General features: G+C 33.1%; 3 protein-coding genes across 4 annotated transcripts in view; 2 read left to right on the top strand and 1 right to left on the bottom strand.

Moving 5' to 3' along the window:
* The window catches only part of LOC123673933 (sex peptide receptor), a 109,866-nt gene extending 105,178 nt beyond the window's left edge, over positions 1–4,688 (top strand). The window contains exon 5 of the mRNA XM_045608701.1: positions 2,411–4,688. Coding sequence (XP_045464657.1) covers positions 2,411–3,007 — 597 coding nt within the window. The 3' untranslated portion in view covers positions 3,008–4,688. The remainder of the gene's footprint in view (positions 1–2,410) is intronic.
* A 9,320-nt stretch (positions 4,689–14,008) lies between these two features.
* LOC123673931 (protein unc-50 homolog) lies at positions 14,009–17,841 on the top strand. Of its 2 annotated transcripts, none has more exons than XM_045608698.1 (2): positions 14,009–14,218; positions 14,269–17,841. In XM_045608698.1, the coding sequence occupies exon 2, from the start codon at positions 16,700–16,702 to the stop codon at positions 17,717–17,719; it is 1,020 nt and encodes a 339-aa protein (XP_045464654.1). In that variant the 5' UTR covers positions 14,009–14,218; positions 14,269–16,699; the 3' UTR covers positions 17,720–17,841. The 2 variants fall into 2 exon arrangements, with proteins under 2 accessions (XP_045464654.1, XP_045464655.1); XM_045608699.1 differs by having other exon boundaries at positions 14,023–14,218; positions 14,269–15,214.
* A 638-nt stretch (positions 17,842–18,479) lies between these two features.
* LOC123673932 (zinc finger protein 711-like) lies at positions 18,480–21,361 on the bottom strand. Its single transcript, XM_045608700.1, has 2 exons — positions 21,173–21,361; positions 18,480–20,277 (listed from the first exon to the last, which is right to left on the bottom strand). The coding sequence occupies exons 1-2, from the start codon at positions 21,199–21,201 to the stop codon at positions 19,398–19,400; spliced, it is 909 nt and encodes a 302-aa protein (XP_045464656.1). The 5' UTR covers positions 21,202–21,361; the 3' UTR covers positions 18,480–19,397.
* Positions 21,362–24,500: the final 3,139 nt, after the last annotated feature.

Below are 24,500 nucleotides of genomic sequence, written 5' to 3'. Positions count from 1 at the left end.
AAATTGAACAACCATGATGTCCAGGAGCTGTGGTTCCAACAAGGCGGCGCAACATGTCACACAGCTCATGGCACAATCGATTTATTGAAAGACACGTTTGGTGACCGCCTAATTTCACGTTTTGGACCTGTGAATTGGCCTCCAAGATCTTGTGATTTAACACCGCTAGACTACTTTCTGTGGGGCTATGTAAAGTCATTGGTCTATGCGGTTAAGCCACAAACCCTTGACCATTTGGAAGACAACATTCGCCGTGTTATTGCCGATATACGACACAAATGTTGGAAAAAGTCATCGAAAATTGGACGTCCAGATTGGACTACATCCGAAACAGCCGTGGCGGTCATATGCCAAAAATCATATTTAAAATGTAATGCCACAAGATTATCTTGCGGATAAATAAAATTCATGTCAATCGAATAATCCATCGTGGTTTTATTGCAATTTAAAGTTCTATAGCTCTAAAAAAAACACCCTTTATAAAGAATCTGGAAACTCTGGTATTGATGGTGGTTAAACGTTCAGGGGGAGACTCTGAATTCTTGTCTGCAGAATGCCTGATTTCACGGCTATTTAGGCCGTTTTTGCCTCCATTAGCATCGCTTTATGAATATCACGAAGGGGTGTGGTTTAACTAATTTGTCGTGTTTGTTCCGAATTCTTTGTGCTGAAATTTGCTTTCCTTGAGGGAATTGTGAGTTTTTCTAAAACAGAAACATATAATTCTCAAATATTTTCACTTATCGAAAATCTCGGCGGAAGATTCAACTTTTTAGTGAAATTCATCTAACTTTTCAAAGAAAATCTTTTGAAACGGTCACATCATTTACATATAACGTCCAATGAGCCGCTGATTTCCATGAAAGCTAGCTTTCAATACTGATTGCTTAATTGTCATGAACGGGTTGGTCAGAGAATGTTGACCAACGTTCACTTATCTCCGGTTGAGGAGATGTTCTTTCAACCTCTGGAAGAGCGGCTTTCCAGAGGTCTCGGGTAATGAATAATTATGTAAGTTTCACAAAGATGTTATGTGTGAGTCCAGCCCGTCGCTTCAATGGACAGGTCTTTTTAGTTGACTTTCTTTCTCTAGGGACAGGATTAGTTTTCTGGGTTAATAAAAGTCGATTGAAATTTTACACTCAAATATAATAAAGAAAAATAAAAAATATCCAAAATTACAATATCAAGGAAGTTTATATTTCTGACTCAACGGCCAAAATATTATGATTAAAATTAAAAAATGTCTCAAATAATCTATTATTCAAACAAAAGAAACAAAATAACCAACTTTGAACTTGGCGGAATCGGGATTACTCAGATAAACTTATTTTCATCGAAAAAGTATTCAAAAATCATCAAATAAAATAAAATTAAATAGCCAAAAGATTATACCTTGCCCTTATCCCGCGGTGCTAGGTGAATAATTAGGCCCTGCCTAAACCTAATTTTAATTTCTGCAAACTTTCCACTCGAAACGTGTTATTCCTTTTTAATAACTCCACTCCCGATTCGCGCACTCCGAGCTAATCTAATTTATACCTAAACAAATTCTAAAACTTTATCAAAAAAAAATTAGTAATCCCTGTTTTTCTATTTCTGACCTAACTCTTCCTTTCTCAGAGCTAAAACAATTCCTTCTTCCTTAAAAACTTAAAATTCCTTCAACTCTCTATCATCTACTAAATTTCCTTTATTTTTGATTCAGCCTTGTTAAAAATTACTCTGATTTTCAAAAGAAATTGTTTTAATCTAAGTCCGGTTTCGCGACCGACGTTCGAATTCTCTCAACCCTTCTCAATAAGAGACCCTAAGCGATACTGACTAAAAACTTAAGCCTCATCATTCCTTCTTCATTTTTCGTCAACAGACCCCACCAGCTCAAGCAAATTTTCCTGCTGTCTCATCTAAAACAACACTTCGAATATGCCTACAGCCTGACGGATTTTCTGCTGTGTCATATGTGACCAAAACGCATTTACTGAACTTAGATAAGCCGAGATTTAGTTTATTTTTTCTTATCCGTGAAAAATATATCGATTTCACCAACGCAGTGAGACGATAACTAAGAGAAGCAATAATTGAAAAATAAAACATCCAGCTTCTAAGATAAGATCAGTTTACACAAGTCACGATCGCTCTTTTGAATTTAACGTATATTCTTTCTGAATAATAATCCCAATAATTTCAATAGTTTCAATGATTTCCAAATTTCCGATTTACTCCGATAATTTCAATAATTACCAAATTTCCGATTTACTACATAATAGAGATATTTTCATTATAGCTAGACCGTGTGAGTATTGTTAGATTCTTAATAAATCGTTTTTTTTCACACACACAAAACGAAAACAAAAATTTGATTCTTTTTTAATGCTTTTTTTATATTGAATACTTCTTATTGTTTCAGATTGATATTTTATGGCACAACCGAACTACCCACGTATGCAAGAGAGTCATTGCGAGTTGGGTGCAAGATTACCTATCAGAAAATGTCTATTTCACAACGTATTATATGTTCCGAATAGTTTTCGTTCACCTCATTCCCTGTGTGGCCTTAATAATCCTGAATCTTCTCCTTTTTCAAGCTCTCAAACAAGCTCAACAACGAAGGGACATGCTCTTATCGAAGAAAAATCAGAAGAACGAGTGCAAAAAACTGAGAGACTCCAATTGTACCACTCTGATGTTGATCGTGGTAGTGACAGTGTTCTTGATTGTGGAAATTCCCTTAGTTGTTGTCACTTTATTGCACATCATATCAAGTGTGGTCATAGAGTTTTTAGATTACTATATGGCAAATTCACTTATACTGATTACGAATTTTATGATAATATTAAGTTACCCCATCAATTTCGCTATTTATTGTGGAATGTCTAGGCAGTTTCGAGAAACTTTCAAAGAACTCTTTGTGCGAGGGGCAGTGTCAACAAGAAACGGTTCTTCTAGGTATTCATTAGTGAATGGTCCCAGAACTTGCACAAATACTAACGAAACTGTTCTTTAAATCAATTAAAATCAGAATATTGAAAGGCACCATCCATTGCTTTATGCAATATTTTTCAGTATCTAAGTATAATGAAACTGATTATGCCATATCAAATATTCGATAAAGATTCATTAAGTTTGTGTAATTTCTCTCGATATTAATTGAATCTATTTGAATGAATAGCCCCAATTATTCTTTACCTTCAAGTACTTACATATCAACTGTTATGTGTTTGATTGCTATCTTTTCAATTATTTCGCATATTGATATTGGAAAAAATATTGTATTCTTTTGTACTAACAAATTGATTATCTATTTCATATTATCATTTTCGCTTCAATCTATTCGTTCAACAGTTGGGTGGAAATTTTTCATTAATATAAAAGTTCGGAAAATACATTCGGAAAAATTAGATATTAACGTTATACCAAAGAATACTCATAGACCAGTGGAACATTGCAACAAACAAAACGTCTACGTGATACTTTATCGAATAGATGAGTGTTTTCTTTCAATGGCGAAGTGGGGATAGTCACAAGACTGCACTGCGGCTTGGTAGTCGATTAGCCGAATGACTCGAATGTCTCGAATCAGTCGTTCTTCAACGGTAGGTTGTAAAACCAAAACTGGCTGAAAATAGATACGACAATATTATTCCATTGAATGCGAAGAATTCATTTGCGAAAATGAACACAAGAAAATTCCTCCTTGAAAATCGGTACTTTTCGCTAAATCTGGTTTGAAAATTAAATAAATCCTACGAATTATATTGTAAACCAAAAACGATTTCTAAAAATGCGAAATCAATCGTACATAATTTTAAATTAAATGTTCAAATAATCCACCTTGTTGAGCCAAATTATAAAGAGATAACCACATATCTCTGAGCAAGTTTTGGCACGAAGTTGGATTATTCTGAACTCTAAATCATTAGTATTCGTTGCTCTATCAGTTTGTTGTCCATAAACCAAATTTTTCAGATATCCCCAAACAAAAAATCATTAGGAGATAAATTTGGTGATTTGGAAGGCCTTATGATCGTGCCATTTGTAGATATGACATGGTCTGAACAAGACATCCCTAGATATTGTGTGACTACCCTGTAGCTGTCGAACTGTCGGAATAATTTCATTCTCTAAAAGTTCCAGATGTTTGGCAGCGTTCGGGTTACCATGGATAAAAATGAACCTCTGATTTAATTCCCCAGTATTTCTGTCCAAACATTCAGTTTTTGATGATACTGGCTGATACTGACTCATTTATTTGATAATGCATCACGCAGATGTTTTTATTGCTGCTCTGTTCCACTGCACCATGAGTATTTTGTGGACTAACTTTGAAAGTCCCAGTTTTATTAATTTATTTTCCAAACATGTATACACTGCAGTAAGCCTCCGAGTCTACCGAATAAAATGTCAGGTTTTCAATTTTCATTCGAAATTTTTCAATCGCCTGATACATTTTAGCCAATACTGGAGATGATTTCCGTACATTGTGTGTTAATGTATGATAATGGTGATAAGTTCTAGGTATCTTATTATCTTCAGTGATTCGATTTTTTCAAATTTTATAACGGAAATCTAGTTGGGTCAAAAGTGATGTCATAGACATTTATGTATGAGAAAACGGAGAAGGCATATTGCCTCATTTATTGGCAGAGTATTTATCTTCACTATCAAAAAACAAAATTCCAACAGTTTTTCCTCTATTAAAAAAATTGCTATTTCCAATAACTCTTTGTGGAATTAAAATGATTTTGTGGTGAATTATATCAGTTAGCCCAATTGAAATTTAATTGATTGATGAATTACTTTTATTATTTTGTTTGATCAAAGTCTGGATCAAATTATTTCTGTGCATCATTTTATTAAAAAGTTGAGTGAACGATCAATGTTTTATGAAACCTGCAGTAATAGTGGAGGTTTTTATGGCCAAATAATTTCTGGGTTGCATTCTAGTTCATTCTTTGTATATAGTATAGGATCCCGATATAGAACGACCTTCACCGAGATGCTTATTTGATAAAACGTATTTTATATTCAATTTAACATGTCAATGAATATATCACATATGGGTTGCCTAACAAATTTTAGTCCAGAGTAGGTTTAATTAATGATTGAAAAAAATTTTTTTTCGAACATTTCACCGGTTTGCTTATTAGATAAATTCTATACCAATCGAAAGTATGAAGCCCATAGAATGTGCAAACGTTAGGTTGCCTATTTTTTTCCGGTCACAACTCTCGGTTGCCAGGTATAAACAGGTCAATCTATACTAGCATTTTGCAACGGTCTGACTATTTAATCAAAATCAATATGATTAAAGATTATTTTATTATGAACACGGTGGTATAGGGTTGCCTGCGAAAAATCAGTCCAGAATCCCGGTTGTCGAATTTTAAAAAGTTAAATATTGCTGCGAGTGAGGACACAGCATAGCAGCTGTTTGAAGTCCGTCCAGTGAAAGAAAGAGAGTGCGCATGCTATTTGTTCTTGGAAATGAAAAGGATAGCGGTAGACTCGTATATGCGTGCATTATTTTGGAGCAGATAATTATCAAAATAGATGAATAGTTATTTAATTTTTTTTTAATCAATTAATTATTTATGTGTGTATATTTTTTATGTGACACTAAATGAAAAGGATAGCGATAGACTCGTGTATGCGTGCATCATTTTGGAGTAGATAATTTTTGAAATAGAGGAATAGTCAATTAATTATTTATGTGTGTATATTTTTTATGTGACACTGAAGAATCTTTACTAAAAAAGAAGGTTATAGTAATACATATATAATACTAATCTTGCAAATTTCATCTTTGTTATTAGACGACAAAATGAAAAACAACAATTAAAAAAATACTTCTGTTTTTCATGAAAAATTATAAATACAAGAATTTTTTGAAATTATTCAGGTTCCGAGTCATCGGACATATAACTATGATCTCCAACTTCTGAATCTTCTTCGTCATCATCACTCTCTGTTTCAGTTTTTTCGACAATGTCTTCTATCTTCAAAGGTGTATGAACCCCAATGAATCCTACTGGTTTAAAATATTCACCTAAGAACCAACCGCAGTTCTCAGGCTGAAGTTTCACGCATATTGGATCCGTTGCATTAAGCCACATGCAATTTACAAAAATAGTTCGTGAAATTTTTTGAATTAATGATATCCAGCATGGTGGTATGGAGTTGGAGTCGAAGCCTTTTATTTTTTCTAAGAAGTGCTCACTGTCTTCTTTGGCAGAATAATTTTTCATAAAAATGCGATATCTCATGCGAAAATAAAACAAGATTTTATTTCAAAATTTGAACGCCAAAAAAAAAGGAGAAAAAAAACCGAACAGAAACAAATAGGATCAAAATAGCAAATATAAACAAACAAATTTATATATTTAAATAAACAAAAGGATATAAATAGAAATAAAAACTAAAATCTGTCAGATAAAAATAACATTAAATAAAGCAATGAATTACTACAGTTGAACATAAAAAAATTATTGAAAAATCAGTATCAATCTGCAGTCAAATCATCGTCTTTAACATCCATACATAAACTTTCACTATCCATCGAATCGAGCATATTTTTTGTTGGTTGAAAACGACAACAATCTCTTTAAGTCCTTCTTTAGCATGTTATAATAATGCTATATTTTTATTTAGAAATCTGTTTCTACCAAAATCTACTAAAATCTACCAAAGGATTTCTTCCTACTAAAAACTCCATGAAAATGCGAAAAATCTACTAAAAAAGTAGATTTCTACTAAATCTGGTCACACTGTATACGACTCTATCGCTATCCTTTTCATTTCCAAGAACAAATAGCATGCGCACTCTCTTTCTTTCACTGGACGGACTTCAAACAGCTGCTATGCTATGTCCTCACTCGCAGCAATATTTAACTTTTTAAAATTCGACAACCGGGATTCTGGACTGATTTTTCGCAGGCAACCCTATACCACCGTGTTCATAATAAAATAATCTTTAATCATATTGATTTTGATTAAATAGTCAGACCGTTGCAAAATGCTAGTATAGATTGACCTGTTTATACCTGGCAACCGAGAGTTGTGACCGGAAAAAAATAGGCAACCTAACGTTTGCACATTCTATGGGCTTCATACTTTCGATTGGTATAGAATTTATCTAATAAGCAAACCGGTGAAATGTTCGAAAAAAATTTTTTTTTTAATTATTAATTAAACCTACTCTGGACTAAAATTTGTTAGGCAACCCATATGTGATATATTCATTGACATGTTAAATTAAATATAAAATACGTTTTATCAAATAAGCATCTCGGTGAAGGTCGTTCTATATCGGGATCTTAGACTAATAGATTTCAACAATTTTCATGATTGATTTTCACTATAGAAGAATGGCATAACTGAGAAACTTGTATCAAATAGATGGAATACTGAACATAATGTTTGTGTCTTGTCAATATTAAATAAATTCCTACGTGTAGTCTGAGAATATAAGTCTATCCGTTGAATTAGAATTATGTGATGATGTTGAAATATAGAAAATCCTTTTTATTTTTGTAAAGAACAATTAATTATATGTTCAGTTCTCACGAAAACAGAGCCCTTTTCGTGTGAACTAATCTTAGTTAATAGTTATCAAAGAAGAAAAAAAAAACATGTATTAATGTACTGATTTTCATGTAATGCGCTCATCCATGAACAATGTGAAAAATGTTCTATTTTGATTGTAATAAAATTGATGTACCCACTTCATTGGAAAATATTATTTCATTATGTTTTGATAAAAAACTACCTAAGGATACTGCCCCTATACGTTTTTATAATATATATATAATATATCTCCCATAACAATAAATGGTGGCTATGAATTACTAAAGTCATTGATTTATTGATTATTTATTTGTTCCGAAATCAATGCTGGGGACGATTAAATTCAGACTACACTAATGTATCCTAAATGAAAAGCTGTTGCCTATATAAATATGAACATATATAGAATAGACTTACTTCCCGATACTCGCCGGTAGTTGCCCAAACATTTCGATGAAACCAGTGAAAATGAAAAAACGAAGTACCCCAAATTCTGTGGGTTAGGAATTTCTGATTTCGAGGATATCTTCTTCTTCTTCTGAAACAGATCAATCTTCAGCCAGTATTGCCCCTGATTGAGAGAGTCTGAATATGGGTTCAGCCTGAGAGACTATGTACCCAATCTCGGTAGTGTGAATTTCAGTCTTGATCCTGGGTCCTGGGACAACAGGTATCTTGGAGATCCAATCCCAGGACTGATTTTCGTATTTCCAAGGAATATAATTAAACCCTTGAAAATACGAAATGGGGCATCCGGCAAATTCTTATTATGTTTCCTAAACATGCGGCAAAAATTCAGGGGGTTGTTCCTTGGAATATTTTAAGCATGTTTTGTCCTTGGATGATTTTTGAAAAACCTCTTTGTTTCGAAGATACAGGGCGAACAACATTTTTCATATTTTTAAAATTAATAATAGTTTAAATAAAAATGCGTACCGCACTGTGTTTACTAAGTAGGTACAATTTATTTTTAAATTTGTTAAACAACATTCCAATTACTAAAAACGGCCAGTTTTTTGACTAAAAATTGATAAGTGCAGATGGTAAAGGAATACAGATTAAACACGGTTTTCATTTGAATTCGTTTTGTGTTGTATTAGCAATTAACATTTTATCTTTGACTATTATGGATGCTTGTATGCTGGCTAGAGGTGGTCATTTTCAACAGTTTTTGTAGGTTGAGTTGAATTTTCATGTAATTTTTCATAATAAAATGTTATTATCTGAAATTTTGTTTCCCCTATATCTTCGAAACAAATAGGTTTTTCAAAAATCATTAAAGGACAAAATATTCTTAGAATAGTCCAAGGAACAACCCCCTGAATTTTTGCCGCATATTTAGGAAACACCCTGTATAAAGTGTTGGCACTGTATACTCTGTTATTTTTTTATGGCAGATGCTCGAAGGCAAACCTAAATCGATTGGACAGAGCTGAATATGCTCTGCTTTGATCAGCATTATCTCTCAATCAATAGGTTTCTCTCAGACAACCAGTTATGAGCTTTCTCCAGGTTTGCTGGCATTTATTCTGTCATCCCTGACATATCACTGCCACTCATCAATAAACATAAGTCGTCCGCATATTGTACAGTTTGTATGTTAGATGCAAAAAGATTAGGTGGGAGAAGAGAATATAAGTTATATAAAGGAGGGGGAAGAACACCTCCCTGTTATACTAAACACAAATCATGGTTGGTTTATGCACCATTCCTAAGGACTAAGAAAACTAAGAACTAGGAATTGAACGCTGACAAATCAATGAGGGCGTTTATGCATTTTACCTAAGGACTTAGAACTAACACTATGACTAGAAAGTTGGCCAACTTTTAACTAAGAACTAAGCTATTATTTAAAATAATGAAGTTGTAGCATGCTACATTTCAAATTAAAATTATTCAACTGAACAAGACAGTTGATGAAAATCTGGGAGTACGCCAATGCGTCTCTTCGTGCATGTGTACCCGATACAGTAAAACTGTCATATCATTTATATTCTTTTTTTCTTTGAATGTTATCGATATAGTTATCGCAGCGAATTTTAAGAAATTGTTTTCCTCTATTTTATTCATAAAACCCCCTGTATTGTGAACAAGGTGATATCTCGTTGATTTGTTTGGTGGAGACCTTTGGAATTTCCATATCAAGGACATGAAGCCCGCTTTAAGTAGAGAAGATGATCCTGAATATTTCCCTCCTGTCAAAAATTCTATGTATATGGAGAACAATTATCGAAAATTACAGCGAATATTTCCCTCCTGTCAAAAATTCTATGTATCTGGAGAACAAATTATCGAAAATTACAGCGAATATTTCCCTCCTGTCAAAAATTCTATGTATGTGGAGAACAATTATCGAAAATTACAGCGATAATTGCACTGTAGGAAGCGAAACTGCACTGCGATAATTGTTCTGTTCATAGATGCATAGTTTCTATGCATCTTACACACTTCGAATCTATGGCAATTCCATTCTACATCAGTTTGACAAGTGATGTAATGGTTTATTCGGGAAATATTCCCCCGAATTACACTCGTGCATCAAAATGACCGGATAATTTTGCATTCCAGCGTGTTTTCTTTGAAAAACTGCATTCGGTCATTTTCATTTTTGGAGAAAGAGCCCACCACCTTCGGTGTCGGGCTCTTTCTCCAAAAATGAAAATGAACTCATGCAGTTTTTATGACAACACGCTGTCATGCAAAATTATCGGTAATTTTAATGCACTTGTGCAATTACTTACGATAATTGCATTGTAGGAAGCGAAACTGCACTGCAATAATTGTGCTGTTCATAGATGCATAGTTTCTATGCATCTTACACAGTTCGAATCTATGGCAATTCCATACTACATCAGTTTGACAAGTGATGTAACAGTTTATTCGGGAAATATTCCCCCGAATTACACTCGTGCATCAAAATGACCGGATAATTTCGCATTCCAGCGTGTTTTCTTCGAAAAACTGCATTCGGTCATTTTCATTTTTGGAGAAAGAGCCCTCCACCTTCGGTGTCGGGCTCTTTCTCCAAAAATGGAAATGAACTCATGCAGTTTTTATGACAACACGCTGTCATGCAAAATTATCGGTAATTTTGATGCACTTGTACAATTACTTACGATAATTTCTCAGATATTCAATCTGAATGACCTGAATAATTGATAATTATTTTTCCTATTATCAATATTCATTTACAGAATAACGCAACTAGTTAGTAATATGATGAGAATGAAGAGATAATAAACCTGAAAAATGTAATAACAAAAACCCTTGTCTTACCTTATGATACTCCAATGGGTTTTGTTGGTTAACTTTGACAGCACGAAATGCTAAAGTTGAATGAAAATTCAATCATGGAAGGTAGCTCATGGCGGATTTCCGTTCACCAGTTTTAACGAAGGTCTTATGCTACTTCCTGGTATTCTATGTTCTAAGTTATGCTCCCTCCTGTTTATTCTATAGGCAAATCAATATAAGCGCTACGCCTCCTGGTAACAATCAGAGTTACTGAAAATCTTGACATAGTTCTTGTATTCTGCTTTGTGTTTGTGTGATATTCTACAAATATTTATATTTTTAAATCATTTCAATGGTTATGAGTCCTTCGAATCGCTATTGTTCAGTTCCTCAGTGTTCTCCCTGGGAAACAAAAAGTTCAAATATCAATAATGTTTTGAATGTTTTCAAAATATTAGAATTGTCCTAGATTGTACGGAAATTTTTATACAGAAACCAAAATGCCTTTGCTGCAGAATTAGATTTTACTATCAGTATTAATCAAATAACACAGTTAAATTTATGACGGGTGTTTCCCCTGGAGGTTTAATTACTTTTATTAGTAAACCATAAGGCAGAAGAGTATCTGACAAAACTATTTTTCAACAAATGTGACCTGATTATGGAGTTAGAAAGGATGCTATTATGATGTCATCAGTTTAAAAAAGAGTTGATCAGGCCACTCTTTTTAAAAAATAAAAAACAGTTGAGTACCGAGGCAGCATTGTTAAATGCTAAAATAGCAGCTGCTCAAGTACATATTGAAAGAGTCAATCAGCGTATTTAGATATTCAAAATTTTAGGATGTAAATTGCAGTGGTCTCTCGTGAAGAATTAGATTATTTGAAAATAATGAAATACAGTATTTTCCAATTAGTATGCAGCAAATGGACTAGTTGTTCATAAATTGATATCTCAAAAAAATTATTTATAATAGACAATCAACAACTCATACTGAATTTTCATTTTGAAATCTTCAAAACTAAGGTATCTTTACACAATATTGGGAAAATTCCTTGGAAATATTTGGACTTGTACTATGAAATTCTATATTTTTTTTTGCAGGGCATACTGATGATAATTCTCTATCACATTTTATGAAATATTTGCAATTGAATTTTCATTAGTCCAGCCTTAATACAGGGTGTCCCATAAGTGGCACGTCACAGTGACACCGGAGGTAGGTCAGCTAAAGAGGGACCTAACCAGCCTAACATGACCCCAGTAAAAGTTGCATGGTTTTCGAGTTATTACCAAATTACGTTTTTTAGTGGATTTTCCCCTTTTTTAACATTGTCAGGGTCAGAATTCTGCTGGAAAGCTCTCGAAGCTTATTTTTTTTATTGTAATGGAATCTTAAATAGTTATTTAAGATGACATGAGTATAATTCTGTCAAAAAGTTATGTGGATTTCCGTAAATTAATGGATAAATCTTGATTTCAATTGCTAGCAAAACGAGAACTTCGACTTTGGACACCTGCTGTGAAAAAAAATCCTTGAAACAAAACGAGCAAGTAACATCAAAAAATTGGGCATTTTAGACAGATTTAGAAATGGTACAATACACGAATCTTATGCGCATAAAACTAGGTATTTTCATCATTTTACCGATGCCCTACTTAACTAAGTTGAAACTAGGAACCCCGCTATCAGGTAATTTGCCGCTTGCTATGACATTACATTTGATACCGGGCTTTGTTATTATTTGTTAAAGTCACAATAGGGAAAAAGATGGATTAGGGGAAGCGAAAAAGGAATATTATTGAAAAAAACGGTGAATTAATTAAAAACAGACTTAACTTTCGATTATTTATTTAATTCTTAAATCTAACTTACAGTAAATGTTCAAACTGTTTCCCTCGGACTCTAATGCATAAATGACACCGTTTTATAAAATTACGATTCAATTTTTTAAACTAATTTCCGATATGGTCCGGGCTGCGTCGAATACGCGTTCACGCAATTCTTCCTCGCTTCTTATTGGTAATTGGAACGCGTATTCGACGCAGCCCGGACAATATCGGAAATTAGTTTAAGAAAATTGAATCGTAATTTTATAAAACGGTGTCATTTATGCATTAGAGTCCGAGGGAAACAGTTTGAACATTTACTGTAAGTTAGATTTGAGAATTAAATAAATAATCGAAAGTTAAGTCTGTTTTTAATTAATTTACCTTTTTTTTCAATAATATTCCTTTTTCGCTTCCCCTAATCCATCTTTTTCCCTATTGTGACTTTAACAAATAATAACAAAGCCCGGTATCAAATGTAATGTCATAGCAAGCGGCAAAATTACCTGATAGCGGGGTTCCTAGGTTCAACTTAGTTAAGTAGGGCATCGACAAATTGATGAAAATACCTAGTTTTATGGGCATAAGATTCGTGTATTGTACCATTTCTAAATCTGTCTAAAATGCCCAATTTTTTGATGTTACTTGCTCGTTTTGTTTCAAGGATTTTTTTCACAGCAGGTGTCCAAAGTCGAAGTTCTCGTTTTGCTAGCAATTGAAATCAAGATTTATCCATTAATTTACGGAAATCCACATAACTTTTTGACAGAATTATACTCATGTCATCTTAAATAACTATTTAAGATTCCATTACAACAAAAAAAAGAGCTTTCCAGCAGAATTCTGACCCTGACAATGTTAAAAAAGGGGAAAATTCACTAAAAAACGTAATTTGGTAATAACTCGAAAACCATGCTACTTTTCCTGGGGTCATGTTAGGCTGGTTAGGTCCCTCTTTAGCTGACCTACCTCCGGTGTCACTGTGACGTGCCACTTATGGGACACCCTGTATAATTGGATAAATAGGTTTCAATATGATTAGTTTTAAGTAGCATAGTTAAATAAATTTATTTCATTTATTTTCAGAAACATCTTATGTAAATTGAGTTATCTCTTAATAAATAAATAAAAAATGGACATGTGACTTTCTGTAGTATTCCTAAATATATTCAATACATTAGGATTTATAATACTTTATTGGGACTGTAATAATTGAAGGTAACGTGGAATGATCAATTCGGACAATGTCAATATTTATAGTTCTAAGTCTGCCCACCAGGCGCTGCATTCTTATTTTCAGATGCCTATACTCTAAGTGTACGTCACTCAGGAGTCAGGTTTGTTCTCTGGCCTCTGCAGTCTGCATAGATAGATAAGGGGTTCTATGTTTGTATTCATCTATGGTTCTCTGTTTTTATACTTAAATAGGTTATTGCAATTTTGGGTATTTATTTTATAATAATAACTGATAGTTGTACTCACCTCCATTGTTATGAATTGATAAATATGCAAAAGGCCAACAACCATATTCAATAGCGTTAACAAATATTCTTGAAATCAACAATATCTTTTATCGTACGCAATTCAGGTAACTTAAAACTCATTAAGGATATGTTTGTCATCATTGAACTATTTTAGTTTGTAGCGTAAATGGATTACAACCGTGAATATAAAAATAAGTCTCCTTCACCTACCAGCAGTATAGCTTCAGGCTTAAATTTTGTTACGAGAAGTTCTCCAATACCTTTACCAGCTACACAGAGAGATAATGTGACTGCTGCCGCAAAAAGATATAAATATTTACGTAAAATATTTAAATTCAATCAAATGGACTTTGAATTTGCTTTATGGCAAATGGTTTATCTGTTCATAGCACCACAAAAGGTTTATAAGAATTTCCATTATAGGAAACAGACAAAATCACAATTTGCAAGAGATGATCCAGCATTTTTAGTTCTTTTTGCTGCATGTTTATGCATAACATCGATAGGTTTCGCTGTAATCCTAAGATTAAGTGTGTTACAGTTTATTCATTTTTTGTTATACGTTATATTTTTTGATTGTGTAGGCTTAGGTATCATCATTGCCACACTTTTCTGGTTTATATTGAATAAATATTTCAGAGTTGATGCACATGGGGAAGATGTGGAATGGGGGTATTCATTTGATGTTCATTTAAATGCTTTCTTCCCTCCTTTAGTTCTTCTTCATTTTTTTCAACTATTTTTTTACAATGGTTTAATAAGTCACGAATGGTTCATTTCTAGATTTTTAGGTAACACCTTTTGGCTAGTTGCTGTATTATATTATATGTACATTACCTTTTTAGGATACAGTTCTTTGTATCTTCTCAAGAAAACTCATTTAATTTTATCCCCCATACCCGTGTTTTTATTTATGTGGGTTTTAAGTATACTAGCAGGCTTTAACATAACTCATTCACTCATTACGTTTTATATTAGAAGAGTTATTTGAATAACATCTCAAAAGCAGTAATCCCTTGTTTATATTATTATTATAGTTAACAATTCTGTGTAAAATAATGTATTGAAGTGTCAAAAATACAGTTCAAAGAAAATTTCTACATTTTGTATAACTTCCAATACTTTCCTTTCTTTCATTCTTAGATGAGATAGATTCTTTCATTTGTGACGAACAGGAAAAAATATAGTGAACTGTTGTATCTTTTCCTATTCATTTATAGAAAAACACTAAGGAAGGATCCTGCCGTAATCAGGGAAGACCAGAACTTTCAGTCTCATGTTAGGAAAGAAAATTACCCCTGTAGAGGATTCGAGGGAATTGCGACACCGTCTGAGGGGTGGGGAAAGAAAGAAGTCTAGATCATACTATCTCTTGGGAGGAAAGGAATTTCCTCTGCGTCTGCAACTTAGAATATAGATATTATTAATGTTCTGAGGCATAGATAAACTAGTTCTCTAGATGGCAGATGCCCAACACGCCTGCTAAGAACTTGTTTCACAAACATCAGCGGTACTGAAATTATTTCGCGGGAATTTCAAATGGGATTCCCTTCAGAATGCTTGCTTTTATAAATGCGTCGGAGCCAGTTTATAGAGTTATTGCACAGCGATATCAAACACCCAATTGTACTCTGTGGAAGAAGTTAATGAGAAATTCATTCAGTTCATAATGAGGTATTTGAAAAGGCAAACCATCAACCAGCAGAAAAAAACATTCATGAATAGTGGGATCAAATTCTAGTACTCCGTCGATAAATCTAATAACACTTCTTACCAAGAAAACTCAACTGAAACAACTGGAATATATTGCAGAATGAGTTGCAAAAACTCTCCAGAATCATGTGAAAATCATGATTTGTAGAAACCTATGCTATTCAAAGGCCAAAAAAAGGTTGCGTGGTATCATTCATTCTTAAAACTGAAAACACATTTTTTTTCTTTCACCCCAAATAAAAACCGCCCACTAGTTTGTGTAGGTGTAACTCTTCAACAATTTGGTACATAAATACATAATCATAATCTCTAATCTGTACTTGATGAATCAACTTGTTTACAAGTTTATTATTGTTTTACTTCCACTTATAATTTATAGAATCCCTTTAAATTTTCTCAATGCATAATTATTCATAAGTGACATTTCCAATTATTTGCTTTTCAATGTATTTATTCCAATAAAAAATTGCACAATGATCCCACACTAATTTTCTTTCATCTAAAAACATTTTCGCTAACAAAGTAATCATAATCAGGAGCAGGATCTACACCAGCCATACTCAACAGGCGGCCCGAGCCACGGCATAGTCCAGTATTACAAATTTCACAGTAGTATCACAAATAAGGTTTCGAAATTACGAAAAAATAACAGTATCAATATTTACTCATTTACCTTTGTTTTCTCCCTTATTGCCTACAAACAGAATACTATTACCATAGTATAAACAATGGATTCTTTATATATACTCTGATACCAAGGTCTATAGATTCAGACATAACATTTGATTGCAATGAAATCGTGGGTTTTCACGGATTTTCTTATTAGTTTGATCGCGTATATCGTTCGTAGTCTATTCATAAGAGTTTGAACCATGGTTGGGGAAAGTTGCAACGCGGTAGTTCCGCGCAATATTTGCAAATTTTGCAATAAGGATACGCCTAGTAAATTTTTAAATTGTGTCAAGTGCAACCTTTATGCACACAAAAGGTGCTGTGATAAAAATAATGTTAAAATTGCAGAATGTGGTACGAAAATCAATTGTTGTGCTAGTAAAACTGACGAAGAAGTTTTCACCGACTGCTATACAAATAATGTAGATTCATACGAATGTCTTGCAATCAGGGTTCAGTATTTAAATATGCTCATAATTGAAAAAGACAAAATAATTTGTGACAAGATGCAAATCATCCGTGGTAAAGAGCATATTATAAATCTGCTTACTTCTAATGGTGGTCATCATTCAACTCCGCCATTTAAAAAATTGTTTGATAATACTGAAACTATAGAAAGTATATTTACGAATAAAACAACGATAAGGAGCACTTATCAGCGAAATGCTAAACATTCCCGTACAATATCTACACCTGTCTCAACATTAGATGGCACATCCGTGCAAGCCAGTTCCACAACGAAGATAACATCAATGTCGCCCAGTATTTCTGCAGGTACTGTCCGTGGGTCTACTGTTGAACCTACGACTGTGATAGCAGCGCCACGGATTGTCGACTCGTCGGCGATTTCCAAAAATCCGCAACCCGTGAATCGGAATGATGAAGGAACTTGGAAATCTATCTCGAAAGCTAAAAATAAATGGACTGTGACTGGTTCAGCCACAGGGATGACCGTTAAAGCATCACAAAAAAAGATATCTCTGTTTGTTTCTAGAATACATCCCCAGACATCTTTGAAGGATTGTACGGAAATGGTTCATATGAACCTTAAAGCTCAATGCGAATGTCTGAAGTCCAAGCATCCCGAAAATTATTTATCATTCAAGGTTATAATCAACGAATGTGATCTGGACAAGGCTAAGGTGGTGATGAACTGGCCGGAGGGTACTTTGGTTATGAATTTTTTTCAGAGAAGTGCCAAGAGGACAGAACCAAGTTAAAACAGGGCCTGTCCACGTTAAATAGATCTGGAAAGAATTTCTCACTTCTACATTTGAATATACAGGGTTTCAATGATAAATGTAACATGCTGGAAATTTTCTTAGATGAAAATAACAGTCCTGACATAGTGTGCTTGACCGAACATCATGTGAATTTTTCTAACCGTGAAAACCTGGCCATCTCCGGTTATAACTTAGCCACTGTGTATGCTCGAAGTCAGCTGAAGAATGGTGGTGTGGCAGTTTTCTGTCGGAAAGAGGACTTCACAGTTCTGCATTCTATTAATAATTTTTCCATTGAGCTTCATTGTGAGGTAGCTGCAGTGTATATATCTTCCCTTGAAACTATTGTTATTGTTTTTTATAGGTCACCATCTGGTGACATGAATATTTTTTTGCAGGTATTAAATGAAATTTTGAGTAAAATTAAGTTTTCGCAGAAAGTCTGTCTGTCCATTTTAATTTTTTTAGGGAAAAGGTCATGGGTTCATTGTGTGATCTTCTCAGTTCATATGGCTTTAAGAAATTAATTTATGCTCTTACAAGAGGAGAAAACTGCCTTGACAACATATTTTTAAATTTTGAGCCAGAAAGTCTTACAACACGCGTTATTGGATGTGAATTTTCGGATCATGGGGCTCAGCTGGCAGATGTGTGTATTTCGGGTGAGCCATTTAACTTGGTTAGGAGGTCCTTCAGACCATTGATTGAGGGTGGTTTTTTCCGTTTTCGTGGAATTTTGCAAAACATAAATTGGGACTTTTTGAAGGATAATGATAAGAATGTTAACTTTTTATTTAGTATGTTACATCAAACTATAGTTCTTCTATGTTCTGTTAATTTGACATGATTTTTCTTAGATGTTTGTAGTTCATTCGATGTTATTCCCTTTGATCTGGTGTTTACCATTTGTGGCTCCTTATCTTCTTTGTTACCTTCTTTTTTCCCTGTTTTTATGTACTTTGTTGATAATTTTTTTTGTACTCCCTTTTCTCGGATTCCAGTAACCTAATGTTTTCAAGCAGTTATTCATAATAAGGATTTGATTGTTCTCTTCTGATGATTTCAGGAGTTCCTTCAAATATGCATTTTCTACATTCAATATTTCCATTTGATAGTGCACGCTACCTTCCTCTCATGTTTTGTCTTTCATTGCATGTTTGCAACTGGCCAGTTTTTGGTTCGCAGACTGTGTGAGGCATTTTGGGTGGAAAATTTTGCCGCATTTCACGCACTTCACACTTTCTACAACTTTCTTTTTGCAATGAATACATTTTTCTTCATTAACTTTTTCACTTTTTTCGGAGCGATTTTCCGCATCTTCTTCAATTGGCGCCATATTCATAACAGTTTGGATCACATTTCCAGAAGTGTACTCTTTTGTTTGTTTAAATTCGAATGGACCGAATCTGAATGCTTTTTCGAATTCAAATGAAAAGAATTTAATTGTTGAGATCCCACCTACGATTTGTAATAAAATCACACAAGTGGCACTTATGTTCATTCAATTTTGAATGAACTGAATTTATATGTTGTTTGAGATTTCATTTATGATTTGTAGCAAAATCACACAAGTTACTCTTCAAATTGAAAACAACTAAAACTACTAATGTTGTTCGAGATTCACTTTACGATTTATAGCAAAATCACACAGGAGACACTTACAGCCTTTCAATTTTCAATGAATGAAATGAACTGCATCTATATGTCGTTTCATATCCACTTTACGCTTTGCATCAAATTCACACAAGGGACACTTATGTTTCCTTAAATTTAAATGGACTGCATCTATATGCTGTTTGAGATCCCATTTACGATTTGTAGCAAAATCACACAGGTGGCACTTCTGTTGTTTCAAATTTAAATGGACAGAATTTAAATGGACAGAATTTATATGTTGTTTGAGATGCCCCTTACTGTTTGTAGTAAAATCACACAGGTGACACTTACAGCCTTTCAATTTTAAATGAACTGAATCTATATGATGTTTGATATCCCCTTTACGATTTGCATCAAATTCACACAAGGGACACTTATGTTCCTTTAAATTTAAATGGACTGAATTGATATGCTGTTTGAGATCCCATTTACGATTTGTAGCAAAATCACACAGGTGGCACTTCTGTTGTTTCAAATTTAAATGGACAGAATTTATATGTTGTTTGAGATTCCCCTTAGTGTTTGTAGTAAAATCACACAGGTGACACTTACAGCCTTTCAATTTCAAATGAACTGAATCTATATGATGTTTGAGATACCATTTACGATTTGTAGCATATTCACACAGGTGGCACTTCTGTTCCTTCAAATTTAAATGGACAGAATTCAAATGAGAACATTCTCCATGAAATTGTGGTAATTTCTCTACTTTTAAAGATTCATCATGAAAATCATTGAGTTTGAATGAATGCCCCAAGTTAGTTTTATCAACATTTTGCAGGTATATTGTCCTCTCATGAATTTCATTCTCATCAATAAATTGTTCGGATATATCAACATCTTCTGTTTTTTCTACATGAGTTTTGAAGTTTTCGCCATATTCTGATTTCTTGATATTTCTGAAACAAATGAAACCATAATAATGTTTATTTAATTTCATTCAACTATAAAATTGATTTGGGAGTCATGCAGTTTTAATTATGTATATCAGGATCAATAGAATCAAATATAACTTGGTCATATATTGCCAGACTAAAAAAGATAATAATAATAATAATAAATCCTTTATTTGTGAGTTTATAGGCATTGCCTAAACTTTAATAGAAGTTCAATAATAATAATAATAATTCATTCTTGGGTAATATCTCTCATTATTTCAGAAAATTTCTGTCCTTAAGAAAAAGATGTTCCATCCATCACTGAGGAAAAGTGCAGACTTATCCGTTTGGTTTGGTTGGCAACACCATTTTTGAACCCAGGTTTGAATTATAGGTATCCTACATAAACAAGCTTCAAAAAGCAGATCAATTTTATCCTTAGCACTTCTTAAGATTTGTCCCAGAATTTTTGTTGGTTTATAAATTGGATGAGAAGGCTTGTCCCTTGTCGTGAACTGTATAATGGTATTTTATTTGTTTGAATTGAATACATAGAAATAATAGTTTAATAAAAAGAATTGCTCTCCCAATATGAACTAGAATAAGATTGAGAATGGAGCATATGCATCAACATATTAATAAGATATATGCAGATAACATAACACGTAGACAATTGTTAAATTATCGCACTTAGGTAAATTCATAACAGAAGCCTTCCAATCAGCTTTAACTAGGCATCAAATCAGTTGCTTCTTAATTTTTCAAACTTGGAGGCACTATTTGTTAAACATTAATTTATTCTGTGACAAGGTGTTTATGCATTCACATAAACCACCTCAAGAATTTATTTTCACATTAGGTACATCAAAGTTGAAAATGCTATTCTTATTGAATTATATACAATTAAAATACTTACATATCAATTTCATTTGCCTCCTCTTTCATTTTGAAAAAATACTACTTCTATGTATGTCGCATTAGAAATCCTAAAATATAAAATATATTTGAATGAATAAGTGAACGATTTTGGAAATTCAACCAAGGAAATGGAAATAAATAAGTAATCCATCAAAAACCTCCATTCGTTTATAAACATAAAGTATGAGAATAAAACTTACTATTTTGCAAACTCTTTCAAAGGTTAGATCAGGAACATAGACAAATAAGGAGAAGCATAGAAGAAGGAAGGAAAGAGTGACAACTCAGTGGTAAAATGAATAAGCTTAATTGTGGTGACCTTATGGGCAGGGAATGGAACTAATGATGTTGATTCTGCGCGTTTGGCGCCTTACTATATCATAATTCGAAACAACTCACAATTTGAATGAAAACCTGCAACGAAAATTGTGAAAAAACTGTAATATCAATAACAGTTTTTTTAATATTTCAGTGAGGTTTTTCATCCAACTTAATTTTTACTTAAGTAATAATACTCAACGAATTTTGACATACTTTTTATTGCACATAATTATACAAATTGATATTTGTGAACAGAACTTAATAAAATAATTGAATCAAATTATGCAGGCTGGCCACTTTTTCAATGGGATTGTATTGGTAACTTTTAAACCATAAGAGTTAGAAGGTCGGTCAAATGGAGAAAAAGTTGCATGCATTGAAGCATTATCAAGCAGTTCAAACAAATCGAGATTATCAGGGCCGGTTTTCGAGATATCATAAGAAAAGTAAATTATGTCATTTTGATTTTTCTTTTTTTCCCACTTTATTTCAAATATTATCAAAAAATGTTACAGAAATTTTTTATTCGACAGTAAATTATCCTCAATTTGACGTAATCAGATTTCGTATCCAACGTTTCGTACTCTCTGGGCCACCCTCAACCTCATTTTTTTCAATACGGACCTGCATATTTTATGACATTTTTCGAAATAACTTTTAACGCTGAATTCAACGATATATCATACAATGTCATTCAAAGTTGATTTTAGGTGACATAATTTACTTTTCTTATGATATCTCGAAAACCGGCCCTGATAATCTCGATTTGTTTGAACTGCTTGATAATGCTTCTATGCATGCAACTTTTTCTCCATTTGACCGACCTTCTAACTCTTATGGTTTAAAAGTTAACAATACAATCCCATTGAAAAAGTGGCCACCCTGTATATATATCGTATTGTACCACTTGACTATTAAAGAAGGAAACATTTCATTTGAAGATTGACAATAAAATAATTATTTTTGTGATTACTGACAAAAATCCAGGAAACCGAAGGATTGATTAAGAATTGAAATCTTCAATTCTTTGGCAGAACTCCAATGAAGCCTTTTGAAACCTGGACTAAAGTGAAAAATTAATGGTGATCCTGAAGGGACTTTTATTGAAAGTATATAAGGTGATAGCAATAGAACAATATGAAGTGAAAATATAGCTCCGTTTCCTTAAATCGACACAACTGCTCTCTTCAACATTTAGGTACTAATATAAAAAAAAATTTCTCTTTGTTAAATGACTCTTTTTCTTGATATTAATTTGATTTAAATTGCCTGGTCTTTTCTTCACAAAAAGGGAAACAGTATCAGTATTCGGTTAGTTATTTCTGATCCTATCTGAACTAGAATCTGTTAAACTAGTACTCGGCACAAAATTAATTAAATTATTCTGATCTTAAAGTTGATCTTCTTGTTTTAGGTGTATTGAAAAAATTGTCCTCACTGATATGGTCCCCACATATTTTACTGTTCATATTAATATTTGCTGGAATGAACAGCTTTAATTGCTTTATCCCATTCAAAAATTCTAGTTAAAGGTCGAAAACAGTGCTTGTTCGAGGTTGAACCCCTGTAATATATGTATATTCTCACAATTTTGGATGCAACATGAATAATGATGTGATAAAATGCTGATCAGTTATGACAAAAGGTGCTTTATATTTATAATTATCATACTTATACGAAAAAACTAGAAGATATATGCCTAAGATTCTTCAATGCGTTGCCAGCAAATATTCAAACGGAGGAAAATTTCAAAAAATACGAGAAATACAAACATGATCATTAAATTCAACTGGAACCCTCTGAAATTTAGGATTTTTTTAGGTAAGGAATTTTTGACACTGTTTCATTTGTTCTTTTTTTGTGACCTTCTGAGATAAAGGTTGTTATTATTATTATTATTAACAAACTTGAACCTGCAAGAAACTAAGAATCAGGACAGAATTGAAACACAAAAGAGAGGTTGGAATTTACGCCGAAAACATTTCATCATTGTCAGTAGATAAGGATGATATATGTTTTTGTGTGAAATAGCGATACCTACATTAGTTCCAAACCCTGTCTCTCGGGTCGCTAGCATCAACATTTCAAACAACTCTACGCATAATTATTTATCTATAAGGAGAAGACTGGCGACTGCGTAGAGTTGTTTGAAATGTTGATGCTAGCGACCCGAGGGACAGGATTTAGAACTAATGAATCGCTATTTCACACAAAAACATATTTCATCCTTTTCTATTGAAAATGATGACTAGGGTAAATTCCAACCTCTCTTTAGTCAGTTTGTTTTTTGTTTCAGTTCAGTCCTGACTATAGAGAAAGGATCCTTATTTGTCTATGGCTACACTAGTGCTACCAATTTAGGTCAATTCAATGGACACTTTCCCAATAGTTCTACGTTCTACCATAAGAGGTTATTCTCCTTTTCTCTCGATCCTTCATATGCATTACGCTGTCGCCTTCATCAATTCAGTCTTTTCCATAGAGAAATAGAAAAGAGTTACAACTCAATGGTAAAATAAATTTGTGTAATTGTGGCGCCCCTATCGGCAGTAGATAGCAAATAAGGATATTGATTCGGGGTATTTGGTGTCTTAAATCATAATTTGAAACAATTTCAGTGTTTGAATGAAAACCTGTACTCAAAATTGTGAAAAAACTGCAATATCAATTACAATTTATTCCATATTTAAGTGAAGTTTTGCTTCCAAATTGATTATTTTTCAATTTGTGAGTCTTTGAATTCAGTACTCAACAAACATTGTAATATATTGGGTCATCGAGATAGAATAAAGATTCTATTTCGATGTATTGTAATAAACTGGCATGTAGTTAGGTGTTAATGTTTAAAAAAGGAACTTATTAGAAGAGCGGCTTTCTATAGTTCCGGCCAGTACAATTATTTTGAAATTAACACAATTTTCTCTGATGAAAGAACCTTTCGTGCGTCCGGTTTATGCCCTAGGATAAGTCTTATATTTGATCTTTTTCTAGGAGGTGTTTCACTG

This window comes from Harmonia axyridis, chromosome 2, assembly GCF_914767665.1.
Source record: "Harmonia axyridis chromosome 2, icHarAxyr1.1, whole genome shotgun sequence".
Taxonomy (NCBI): domain Eukaryota; kingdom Metazoa; phylum Arthropoda; class Insecta; order Coleoptera; family Coccinellidae; genus Harmonia; species Harmonia axyridis.
The sequence above is the reverse complement of the archived record's forward strand: the minus strand, read 5'-3'. Positions and strand labels throughout refer to the sequence as shown.